General features: G+C 43.1%; 1 protein-coding gene across 2 annotated transcripts in view; it reads right to left on the reverse strand.

Moving 5' to 3' along the window:
- The window catches only part of LOC130169769 (spermatid perinuclear RNA-binding protein-like), an 80,288-nt gene that overhangs the window by 33,310 nt on the left and 33,415 nt on the right, over positions 1 to 13,563 (reverse strand). For both annotated transcript variants that reach the window (XM_056376731.1, XM_056376732.1), the window contains exons 4-8: positions 11,983 to 12,148; positions 8,593 to 8,737; positions 3,316 to 3,509; positions 667 to 762; positions 391 to 502 (exon numbers count right to left, since the gene is read on the reverse strand). In XM_056376731.1, the coding sequence (XP_056232706.1) occupies positions 391 to 502; positions 667 to 762; positions 3,316 to 3,509; positions 8,593 to 8,737; positions 11,983 to 12,148 (713 nt within the window). The remainder of the gene's footprint in view (positions 1 to 390; positions 503 to 666; positions 763 to 3,315; positions 3,510 to 8,592; positions 8,738 to 11,982; positions 12,149 to 13,563) is intronic.

Below are 13,563 nucleotides of genomic sequence, written 5' to 3' on the forward strand. Positions count from 1 at the left end.
CTTTCTGTAAGTTCTGTACGTGTGCTGCCTCTTTCTAAAAGATGAATAATGATAATAATTGCGGAGGGTATCCAGTAGAAATAAGAGACGTGTGTGTGAGACAGAATAGATAGAACGGCAGAGATGTTTTTGCATGTATGAGGAGCATAATGCACATCTAACCACACAGCATCAACCTGTACACGTTTATGATTATAATTTAAAAAATGCATTTACTGCCTCTAAATTTCACTCAGCAAATCAACTTTTAAAGCAGTTTTACAGCAGTTTTTAACGGCACCAGACACCAGGGCTCATAAACGGTGTCTGTTTGTATCCCAGAGTCTGAAGGGACAAAGAAACTCAGACGACACGGAGCTCGGAGGCTGCGGTGAAGGAGTCGTCACTGACCTGGCAGGAGAATCCCTGAGGCGATGCACTCCATGACGCGGCGCAGGGCCTCACCTGGACCCAGCGGCCGGTTACAGGTGGCTATGGCCTTTTCACAGATCAGCTCCAGAGGCTGCAGACGGCAGAGAGAGACAAGACACTAACTAAATCAATTACAGTCATGATTCACAGAGTTTACAACACAACCTGCACATTGACGTCAGGCAAACATGTAACTCACAGTTTGCTGTCTACTGAGTGTGAGATCTTTATGCTGCTGTGACAACAAGCACCTACCCATCCTTTGAGAGGCTGCCACACAGGCAGTCTGTTGCACATGTCTCTGAGGACCCTCAAGATGATGACGCAGGACTTGAGATCTGTGACTCTGGCCTGAGGGGACAGACAGACCAAACTTACTGACAGCACGAGGAGCATTTCAACAAGATGGCAGCAGCCCGGCTGAGCAGCACAGACTCTTTTCCACGCTCTCAGATACGAGCGTCCAGCACTGCGAGAGGGTTTTCACATCGCCTGAAATTTCACTTTACTGGCTAAAACCGATGTCAGACTGTGAGTTATACACGTTCCACTTGATAATGTTCTTTCTTTGAAAAGAGAACGATCTGCTGGCAGCAGAAAAAAACAAGAAGCTGCAGTGATTTCATTTTTCATTTGTTTGTTCGGCCAAGAGGCTATTTCTCTTCTGCAGTCCCAGGACAGGTGTTACAGATATTACTGATGTTAGATATTGAAATAACAAAGATATTGAGATCATTTATAATCATGCAGAACAATAACAACATAACAAGTGAGTAACAGCATCATTACATTATCAGATACTATTTCAGATGCAGCAAAAAGTCTCACAACACAAACTAAACTACTGATAAAATGAGATTAATGTCGATATTAATAGAAACATGGAAGAAATAAGACGACGCGCTGCTGCAGTGTTGGACATTAACTGAAACATATGAAGCAGAAACACAGACGTACAATATATAACAGACATATATCATCTCTGACACAATGAAAACAAACCACAAACGTAGATACATGAGGGAACCGACGACAGGAAGATGGTGACAGATGACGGCCGACAGCGAGGGAAGCTCAACATAAACCACATGTATCACGCTCTCTATTTGTTGCTGCGATGGATTTCTATCTTTTCTTTGAGAATAAAATACAAGGTTCAACAGAGGAATATGGAAAGTTTCATTAAACTAAATGTTTGATGGTAAATTTACTCCAACAGAAGTGTAATAATGAGTCTTTGTCTTTCTTGTGTGAACTTTTCGTCGTTCTCATTGCAGAGTTAAATACAGGAAGAGTTTTTAATTAAAGCGTTAGACTGGATGTCGTCAGCAGGAAGTGATGATCGAAAGTGTCTGTGGCACTGAGCCGTGTCCTCTTCATTAACTGTTTCTGGAGTCCATTAAAAGACTTTTATTGTGAAGGTCTGGCTTTAGAAATATCAAACAAAAGAATCCTATGATGAAACATTGGGAACAGAAATGTGTTTTTAAACCACGAAGGCTTTCATCAATATTAAGATACAATCATCTTATTGCTACAAGTCAGTTTATTGCAGTTTATTTCTCTCATAATTATTGTTTACAGCTTTGTCAGAACTAGATAGAGAGGAGTGTGTGTGGGGTCAAGGTAGCAGGAAGTGGACCAAACCACTGTGAAGCACTCTGTAAATTGCATTTATAATTTTCTCAAGTGCTTTCAGTGCTAATTATTATTTTACTTTAATTGACAGTCAGGTTTACAATGGTATATTGAGGGGGGGACATCCCTCAGGAAGGGTTGGGACATGTCTCCCTTGTGTCCTATGTCCTACAGTCCTAAGAAAACACACGACCTTTTGACAGGACTCCTCTGCTTTTAGTGAAATGAATCAAAAAAATGTTGAAAAACGACTTTGTTCACAAGATGCTTTCACACGCCTCCTCGCAAGGTTCAACCAAAGCTAACAGGAAGTGTCTGCAGAATGTAGCAGGAGAACAGTAACTGAACAACCAGAAGAAGAAGAAATCAAAAACAAATCATGCTGGAGATTACTGACACTTCAATCTGCTCAGGAAGACTATCAAACTAAATAAATACAGCAGCTGAATCCAGCTTCTTTCATTTACTTTACAGACGTGGTGATGGATGAGACCGACGTCACTAATTCACTAAATCAGCCGAGGTTCCCGGGTCGTATTAGTCCTGTCTGAATATAATGAAACAAGATTGTCGTGCTCCGCCTCACCTGCAGTCACCGTGCAGCCCTTCACTCCGACTCTACCTGGCATTTAGCCGTCCTTCCCTGAGGGAAGCTGCTCACTGCTTCACTTGACCTTGACTGTCTGTTCCCTCCGTGGTGGAATAACTCTCAGCTCAGTCGGGACGGCAGAGCTGCAGCTGCACTCAAACCTCACATCTCTACGTGCTCATTATAGTCTCGATGTTTGTAACTGCTGGATACTGATTCATCAAATTCAGATTCACATGTAGAGTGAATTTACATTAACTTTTAGAGAGTTTCCTCATCGTCAGGTGCGTCATGTACGTCAAGATTTATTAAAGTTTGTTTCCACTGCACCTTTTCAGATTGTGAATATTGATTCAGCAACTTTTTCATTTCAGTGAATAAACTTCTTTTTACAATATTTTCCTTCAATTTTTCCACTGAGACTTTTTATGAGAACTGAAAATGTGCATAAAAACAGACGGATGGAAAAACTTTATTATGAGGTTATTCCAAACGTGACTCCATCTATGTGCCCCCCCCCCCCTTCAGGGCTCTGAGCTTCATTAAAACTGTGTCTTGATTATGTTGATGAGAAACTGAGTCTGAGTTTCCTTCAAAACATATCTATCTGTCGCTCGTTAAAGTGCAGGGTATTCTGGGTAAGACTGAGGCCGTGTCGTCAGTCCAGCTGTGCTCACCTGGAACCATTTGGCGTGTCGGAGCGACGCCAGCGCAGCCTGGCACTTATGCCTGTCCAGGACATCATCCTCCTCCTCTTCCTCCTCCTGCGTCTCCTTGTCCTCCTGCGTCTCCTCGTCCTCCTGCGTCTCCTTGTCCTCCTGCGTCTCTTCCTCCTCCTGCGTCTCCTTGTCCTTGTCCTGATGACCCTCCTCTGGAGAGAGGGACAGGATGAGACAGCACAGACTGAGCGTGACCCGGTGACCTCCCACACTCACACACAGACACGCAGGCAGCGGGGTTGGACAGCTAATTATTAGGCAAACCCACTGATCTGACTGAATGAGCTAGGAGGAGGGGGGGAGGGGGGAATTTGAGAGATTCTGTGATTTTTCTGGGAGGGGGGGGGGTTTCTCATGCACAAGGCAGGATTTTTCATAACATTGACAGGAGGAACCGGAGTAGACGTGAGCGCATGCGTCTTGCTGCCCGGCCGGAGTCTCACTCTAGATGCAGATCAGTGGCTGAAGGCGATGGAACACGCCAGATTAGTGTGTTATCAATTACGACGCAGGACGAAAATGAGAGCATGGCAACGATTCAGGACCAAAGGCCAGATTGAAGATTACAATAACACTTTGGAACAAGGATGGATTCAGGAAATACTGGCTCAGGAGTGTCTGAGCGAGGAGAGGCAGGGCGCAGTGCAGACACATCACATATTCTACTAGAAGAGAAGTCGCTCTGCTTTAAAAGCAGCTTGCTCTGCAGTTTTCTGGGGCGCCATGCTAGTATTTTCACTCTTGCGAGGTCGGTCAGATGTTTATGTTTGACTGAAACAGTCTCTCCACACCAGGTTCCTGTGGGGAGCACTCCTGCCATGACTGGAGGCCGAGCCATGGGAGAACGACAGCAGAAGAAGAGTGACAGCAGATGACAACGACAACATAAACATCTGAGAGTGAGAACGCCACCCTGGAAAGAAAGTGAAGGCTGTTTGTTCTCGGGAGCAGCTAAGGGGTGCCCGCTGTGGGACAGTCAAGCAGACGAACAAGAGGGGGAACAGACTGCAGACCACACTGCAGAGCTCAGCGCTGAGGGCTCACGGGTTATCAATGATCTCCTGCAGGAAACCTAAGATGGCGACTTCTCTGCAACTTGAAACATTATCTTTACTCTTCAGCGTGCCAAGCTGCAAAATTAGATCTTGATAAATGTCCCATCACGGTGGAATCACCGCCATTATGGTTCAAAGATCTCTTCCAATGAGCAATAGCCAGCAGTGATTAAATAAAGGCTCTGAAAGTAACGCTGACACAGAGGTTTTAAAAAAAGCTCCCGCTCACAGAGAGGAGGTAACAGTATCTACAGGATTCAGAGTCCAATTCATTTGTCTGCGTGTGACCGGTCAGCGCTGCGAGCCGGCGAGCGGCGTGTGTGGTTCGGCAGTCTGTTGCTGTAGAGACCGTAGTGAAAGCTGAACAGGATGGAAGAGGTGGAAGACAAACGAAGGAGCTGATGAGAGACACAGGTTTCGTTCCCCGTGTCGCTCCTCCTCCACGACCAGGAATGAGGACCTTCTGTGTTCTGCCCCTGGGACTTCTGGGTAATGTAATGCACCACTCTGGAAGGAGATCTGCAGGGCGGATTGCCCAAGTAAACTGGAGGAGTAAACTTTTTTAATCTCACACTTCTAGGGGCTCTCTTTAACTTTTGCTTACTTGGGGCACCTGGAGACCGGGAAAAGAAATGAAACTGGGAACTGAAGTGAAACCCAACAAAAAACCATTAAAGGACTTTTCTCTCTTAAAAATACTTTGTGGCAAGAAACTCAAGTTTAGAAATGGTTCTTAGGATCATGGTCTTCGGTGCCGTTGATGCTACAGGATGGACTCATGAGAAGTTATCAGCTCAACGTTTAAAAAACATCTGGAATTATACAATAGCATTCTGTAACTGAAATCTATGGAGTGTCGAGTGTGCCACGGAGACGACTATAGACCTGTAATTACATCTGCCAGTTAAAATGTATTTAATTATTTTGACATTTAAAATTTTAAAGAGCTCTCAAATGTTATTTTCTGAACTTCATTTGCTTCATTTAATTTGATTTTATTATTGGTTTATCAGGGATAAAGATGAAGCTAAAAGATGATTTTCACCTGTAGTCCCTGGGTGGAGGCCGTCGTCACTGTGCAGGTTGATGCAGTAAAAGATTTAACAACAACACTTTGTTCTATTACAATTGAATTTGAAAAATTTTAATTCAAAATTCTTTCTTCTTTTTTGTCTCTTTAATTTAATGCAGCAACTACACATATTGACATTATTGACTAATTTATCATTTCATCTATAAAGTGGTGGAAAATACCAAAATATCTCATTTTCAGACGCTTCCTTTTTTACCTAAAAATCTAAAACTCAAAGATGTTGAATTTACAGTGACACAAAACTGAGTAATTATATTACTGTCCACAGGGCCGCGGTCAAATCATCATTTACCAGGAATGTTGTCCCAACTTTTGGCACATTTCAGCCTCTGTATTTTGTATTTGGATGACGAATGATTCTTTCACAGCTGATTTGTCTCCTGCTGTGACGTTTGGTTTCCAGTCTCTAAATTAGCTTTCGTTTATCCATGGTTCTCTTTAATTTAAACACATGCAAACAGAGGACGGCCTGCAAAATAAATTAGATCCAATTAACAGCAATAACAGGACTTTGACTGACCAGCTGGCCGCTCATTAAACAGTGAATTATAACGGGGGCACACTCAAGACTCCATAGGATGAATAGTTTATAATAATGGGGGTAAAAATACATGAAAAACTGGAAGATTTTATTGTAACTAAAGAAACTATTTGTACATTTATTTACATTAATTGACTCCCTTCACTCTTTTTTCTCCTGTAGTGCAGATGCATCATGGGAGTTGTTTCCCAGAGGCAGGCCATGAAGGACCCATCACTCACAGGTCAAGACCACATACAGATAAGGGCAACCCCCACTAAATTCTCCTTGACATCAACATCACGATTAGTGACCAGAACATCAGATTAATTCAATTAACACAGTTTTTACAACATGAAATTGTGGGATGTCATTCTGAGCCAATAGAAATTGATCAATAGAGAGGGGTCAGCTGGAATATGGGCTGCTGGGTAATGTAGTCGTTTTGTCCTTTGAGTGTGTGTAGACATGGACCAGAATTTCATGGTGACCCGGAGAGAAGTCCAGTCAACAGAGGGGGAGAGGGGGGAGAGGGGAGGGGGGAGGGGGGGGTAGAGGATCATGTTTGAGGCAGAGAGTGAGCGGGTTGGTTTGATTTGCTTGTCGGGGAAGCCCCTTGTACCCGGGGTTTCCTGCTGCTGGGTGTGTGGGGGGGACGCCTCGTCGGCAGCAGCGGGGGGGTCGCAGAGAGGTGTCAATCCACACAGCGACGCCGACCTGCGGAGCTACGGCAACAAAACCAACAGTCAGTGAGCAGAGGCCAGCTACAGGAGGTACACGTTAAAAACCAGGGGTCATCTGAGAGCCGGGGGGGTCAGACTGATACAGGTCACTCACATGTCAGCTGTTCAGTGAAGCAGCACAAATATTACGGTCTTATTTAAAACACAGATCCACTCACAATGACTGGTGCTGCAGAGGATCGGCTCTTCCCTCAGATCTTTACAAATGTACATATTTGACCAAAACAGATGGAAAATGGAACAATCCATTGGACCCCAGCCCCTTACATGAACCCCAGAATGGTTTGGCCTAAAGCTCCAATCTGAATAAGCTTCTTAAATGTAGGAAACCTTGTGAGGACAGTCGGCGCTGCTCTGGTTTCGTGTCAACAGCAGAGGTACAGCGATAGTCTTGTTCATGGGATTTCACACTGTATAACAAACCGGGATGAGACGCTGTCGACAGGATGTTGAACCAGAAGGAAAATCGTTTTTTCTCCTTATTGCGGCTCCGCACTCGGCAGCTGCCGCTCTCCTGTCTGCCATAATCACATCCGTCTGCCTTTCTGTGGCGGCCGGACTCGGCCTGCACCACCGGGAGCAGGAACCACAATGAGCTTCTGAACTCGCCTTTCATTCATTTCTTTTTTTAATTTCATTCCCATTTGTGGAACAAAACAAAACACGAGTGGAAGGACTGAAGCCGAAATGTCAGCTCTTGACTGACAGTACAGACACCTGACGGGAGCAGAGGTGAGGTTTCCCATCAGCCCCTTGAGATGAATTGCCTTGTTGGTGTGAGGGATTTACGTCACTTGAACAACCACCACCTCAGCGCGGCAGATAACCTGCATGTTTCAGGGAAATCTTTCAAATGTGGATACAAATGCTAAACTTGGCACGAATCCTACCTGAAAATTCAAGATGGCCGCCATTTCCGGCAAGTTCATCCACTATTTTTTCAAATGAAAAATCCAAGTGTCAAATCAAACATTTCATCAATGTAGAAGATAAAATTTATTACACTGTAAAAGAAATGAAATGAAAGTATATTCCAGCTAAAATATTAACTCACAAAAAAACTTGCCAACTAGCCTAGCGCTAACGAGTTAGCCTAGCGAGCTAATGTTAAACAAGCAGACTGTCATTACAGAACTGTTGGCATCATTCATAATAAATGATTTGGAAATACATTGTGTTTTATGCAGAATCTTTCACATTGCATATTAGAAGTTGTGAATTTGAAATCCTCATCGGATAAAACAAGAGATTAAATTGTAAAATCATTGAAATTGCTATTTTGCAGTTGTTATTGCAGTTATCTGCTGCACCATCTTAGCTCGCTAACACAAATCTATTTCTGGCCTGAAATGAAGTCTGAACAAAGGGAACAACTTTATTCTGAATCTGAATCAGGATCAGTGAATCCTCTCTCGTCACAGCTGCAGGACGGTAGAAGAGGACACCTGCGACAGACGCCAATCCCAACCTAACACGTCCCCCGCAGGAAAATCCACCTTCAACCGGCCATCTGCTATTTCCAACACACCTCACCCAGATCCATATCGTCCCTTCTCCTTTTTCCCTCTTAACCTCTCAGCTTTCAGTCCTCTCCACGTATCGTCCTTTCCAATCTCCCCCAGATCGCCTCCCATTTCTAGCTCAGGTTTCATAGCACTTTTATACCTTCATACATTCCTGTAAGTCTCGCTCCCGCCTCCTCCCCCTTTCAGCACTCTCTCACCCCTCTGTTGTCATGTAAAGGTCAAATAAAAAACCGGGGAAGCTTCCTCCTGAGGAGGAGGCGCAGGAAGAAAGGGGGTTAGGGGGCGGAGGAGTCAATACCTTCTTCTGTGGTGCTGTGCTCCTCCCTCATGGCTAAGGAGGACAGGGTGATCTTCAGCGTGAGTTGAGGGTTTTTGGTGCTGCAGACCCGGATAGCTGCCTCCGGCACACACGACCGCACCTCGTATTTGTCCTCCGTCATTGTCTGCAAGGAAGGGGCTGCACCGTTAATTAAAAATCGAATATCACAGTCGCAACATTGACTCCTGCTGTTTGTGAAGAACAAGCTGCTGCTCGACGTTGTGTCTGAACAAGATCCTGTAACGTGCAGAATCACTGACCTACATATCAAACACTTTGTTAACACTGAGCTTCAGCTCTCTGTGCTCAGACATGAGATAAATATATCTAAATAAACATGCTTAAGAGATAACCAAGCTCATATTAAACCATATAAAAATATTAATTAAGAATCTCACACGGCAGTGTTGTCAGATTAATGTAAAGGCTGCAACAGCACGAGGTCAAACATGGAGAGACAGAAATTAAAGGCACATCTTCATCCGACATGTAAATATTGTCTCTTATGTTTAAAGGAAATGAATAATAGAACCATGAAACGCTGTCAGACTTCAACCGTCACTCATGCCCAGCACAGTCTGATCTCACGTATGTTCTCCACTGAAGCCTGGGAGTGTGTGTGTGTGTGTGTCTTTACTTGAAGTCATGAAGTCATCACTTTGTGTTCATTCATTTATAATCGAAGCTACTAGGTGTTAAATCTCACTCTGTTAAATGTGTCTGATTCTGGAGGAAACACAGGTCACATCAGTGATTAAAACTTGTTTTAATATCGGGGAGAAAAACACTATTATATCATCATTTAAAGATTTTAATGCAGTTTTTTAAACTACTCATGTTTATGTTGTTACATAAATTGAAATTTTTGCTATTTATACAGTTATGCATTTTATTCTGCAGCAGCCATTCAATGTATTTAAATTCAGTAATCAGCTCCATATAGTAGTTTTGATTGTTAGTGGCAGGATTATAACTTTCACAGCCGTCACAACATGTAATATATAGAAGGGTTGGAGAAAGTTACTGGATGAAAAGAGTCTGTTGTACTGTTGCAGTTGCATTCTGGCTCTTACTGGAGGATTTACAGTATAAATACTGTTAAAATACTGTAAATAAAGATGTTTAGGGGCTTGAAAAGTGTGTTTCTGTTCAGTGCCCTGCGGGTCAATCCCAGCTCTCCTCCACATTTCATCCAGAGTTTCCACCTCTGTTGTTGTTGCCTAACTGTGTTGTTTTTCCTCGGCACTGGTGTTACCTTCAGTGACATGTTTCAAGTGCGTCTCTCTATCTCGTCGCTGAGAGAAATGACACCATCCATCACCCCTCCGCCTGTCAATCTCTCTCACTTTGGCCCAGGAAATGAGAGCTTCAAATAGTTTCCTGCCTTGATGATGAAGCGCGCACGGCAGCTATGGCAGGTAATTAACTGAGCCGGGGGCACAGGAAGCACTTTCAGGCTCGCTGTGCTCCTGCGCTGTTCTGTTAGCAGACGCGTGGAGGGGCGGGGACGCCGTGGAAACCCATCTGAAGGGCGGGGATCGTTAGGCTGGAGGATTCTGGGATGTTAAAAACCCACAGAGCTGTCGGGGTCACAGGCAGTGTGTGAGGCGGCGAGGGTCCCGGGGGTCAGGGGTCTGAGGTGTGACGATTATACTTCAGTCAGACGTCTCAAGGAAACAGACTGACAGAGATTAATCAAGAGCAGTCTCAGGCCACTTCCTTTTTCACATCATCTCCCCTTTATCCTCCTGAAAATCCTCCTTTCATCTGCTTTAAGAATGAAAAACATTTTCTCCTTGAGAAATTATTTATTCTCTGTTTAATATTCTGGAGACTGACGGATGTTTTGCTCCAGTCGAGCTCAAACTCGTCTCTGCTGCTTCATGCTGTGAATGATTTCAACTAGTTCTGCTGTCACACGGTGGAGGATTAGTGGATCAAATGATGACGGACCCTCGTATCTTCTTTTAAGTGTTATTTTTTAATTAGGTTGGTTTGAAATGTCAATAAAATGATATATTTTCAGTTTTTTCACTGAATTACTGAGGCTCATTTTTATCTGATGCTGGAAATAATGGTGAGCAACATGTCTTTACTCCTGCGCTGCTGCTGGTCACGAGTTAATAACTTCTCATTAACAGCTGCCACCTGCTGGAGGCGGAGCGAGAGAGTCTAAAACTCAAACTTTACGATCCGGAGGTGGTTCGATATTTTAACCTTAACTGACTGAGTGTGTAATGTTGAGGCTCGAGTCCACGTGTCATTTGTTTACATCCAGGTTTACACGACTTCCTGTGTGGTCGTACTTAAACATTGGTTATGAAAACTCTTCTGTTTGTGTCACGAACTTTTTAATAAAGTTGTTATAATTTAAATGCGCTGTCGGGCTTGTGACACGCGGCTTCTGATCCCAGAGAGTTTGTGTTTCCACAAGCTGCAGGAATGAATATGTTGTTCTGACTGAGTCAAAAGAAAGACCTTGATTATAGATGTGTATCTGTGTGTGTTAGTGATCTTAGTAAACACAATATTCTTTTCAATATTAGAAAATATTTTCACTCTTTTTAACTGAAACGATACAAGGCTACGCATTCATTTCATTTTGTATGAAGTAATAATTTGGTGCGTCATGTTCTTTAATCTCCAGTTTCTTCTGATCTCTCTGTATTTTACGTCGTATTCTGTCCAAACATTTGTTAAAACCTAAATTAATCTAAAGCCTCTTCGGACAATGTTGTCTGTAGTCTAAACACACCTGAACTGTGTAATGTAGTAGTGATATCAATCATGTGACAATAAACCTGGAGATCAAACTGACAGAAGGTTCCTTTTACCTTCTGGGTTTTCTAACTGTATGTAACCTTAACTAACTATCTATCTATCTATCTATCTATCTATCTATCTATCTAACTATCTATCTATCTATCTATCTATCTATCTATAAGCACAGAGATGACACACTAAACAGAGATGTTGTTGCTACGGTAGCCCAGATCGGACAAACCAAACACTGACACAGGAGTGAAGGAGGGCTCCTACTCACGGCTCCTTTAATCTATTTAACACACTAGATACTGTTTGTATTTTACTGTGAAGTGTTTGCAGTGTGTCTGAGCTCCTGTACCGTTCTATTACTTTTATTCATGTCATGTCATCATGTGTTGCTGCTCTTCAGGGTGTCAGCGCGTCTCCTCTTCTACTTTCATCTCACATGAAGAACTTTGAGATTGTTCTCAGTGGACGAGTGTTTCCACTGAAGCTCGAATCACAAAGACGCCTTTTTTAAAAGAAAAATAAAAGAAACACCTTCCCAGCACAAGGTTGTGTCCTCTGCTGTGTTTTCAGTGCTGGAGGTGTGGCTGCGTGTACCTGGATCTGCAGGGGCAGGTTGGCGCTGATGGTGTACAGCAGCAGTTTGGTGGGTTTCTCTCTGCACATCAGCACCAGTTCCAGGTCCATGTCCCCTTTGATCAGCAGGCCCTTGGCCACCAGGCTGACGCGCGTCACCCCGCACAGCACTGACGTACCATCAGGCCTGAGGGCAGAAGGATGACAGCCGGCGTCAGACTCTCTCACAGCCACGCAGGTGACAACACACAAACACACTCTGCAGCCACACAGCAGCTTCTCTGCACCTGAACACAAGCCTTCAACCTAATGTTAGAGATGGATCATGGATCAGGAAATCTGATCTGAGGACAGCAGGTATTTTCACTGTAAGAGTTTCAACCAGATTATACATTAAAAAAATCTCATTTTCTTTCATATTTTCTTCACCTGGTTTTTAGTGAATGTTTGTTACTAAACTACAATTATTGCGTCGTGGTTGGATCCCTCCACCAACCGGTCCGTCTGTCCAGACTCATAACAGTGAAGTCAAGGAATTAAATAAAAAGGTATTAAGTGAATTTTTATTCTTGAATTGTGGCCAAAAAAAGGTCGCAGTGACATTGACCTTTGACCCTTGACCTCCACGATCTAATCAGTTGAGACCAAGTGAATGTTTGTACCAAATTTAAAGAAAAAAATTCAGGTCAACTTCAGTCTGGTAATTAAAAAATACAGTGTAGAAAAACATATATATATATATATATATATATATATATATATATATATATATATATATATATATAAATACACATGCTCTCTGGGAGACCAACTGTGTCACAGATACTGTTTCTAAATGAAACCCAAACTCACATCAGACACTTTTCTCACCAGACAAACGCCCTGATAATCAATAATCTAGTGTAAAGCAGGTAGTTTAAGACTGAAGATGTCTGTCTCCATCCACTACAATGGAATCACAGCATCACAAGCTAAATTCCTGTGTTTGATTCACTGTATTAGATGGAAGAATAAAACTATGGGCATGTTTAAATAAATGAATGAGGTCATGATTTACTGCAGGATGGACTCAGACTCAGCAGATGACCACGTGTTCAGTCGTGCAGACGTCTTGCAGAACGTGACTGGCTTCTTACAGACTCTGGGAATTGACAAAATAGTTGTTGTTTTTTTGTTGTTGTGATCGAATTCTTTAACACTTTCTGTGGTGAAGGAATGAGCAGATATAATAATATGACTGAACGGACCGAGTCCTGGTCGTGTGTTAATGACATCAGCTCCCCACACAGACGCTTCGCCTCTGCGTGGACGTTGCGGCCACATGTGGAGAGTTTATGACTGTTTGTGGAGCTTGTTTAATCATCCAATCATCACATTTACAGCAGACATGTAAATTTCAGATTTACAGCAGAGAGCAGTTTTACGAGGCTTGTCCTGAAGCTACAGAAATAAACTGGAACAAACAATAAATCACTTCGTCTTGCTCTGGAAACACAAACACTTAGCAGTCCGATGTAAAAAAAAAAAAAAAGAAGATTGTAGCAGGGATGTTTTCAGAACCATATGACTGATAGTCGGGTCAGCGCTTTTAATCAGCAGCTA

The sequence above is a fragment of the Seriola aureovittata genome, chromosome 5 (genome assembly GCF_021018895.1).
Source record: "Seriola aureovittata isolate HTS-2021-v1 ecotype China chromosome 5, ASM2101889v1, whole genome shotgun sequence".
NCBI classification, from domain to species: Eukaryota; Metazoa; Chordata; class Actinopteri; order Carangiformes; family Carangidae; genus Seriola; species Seriola aureovittata.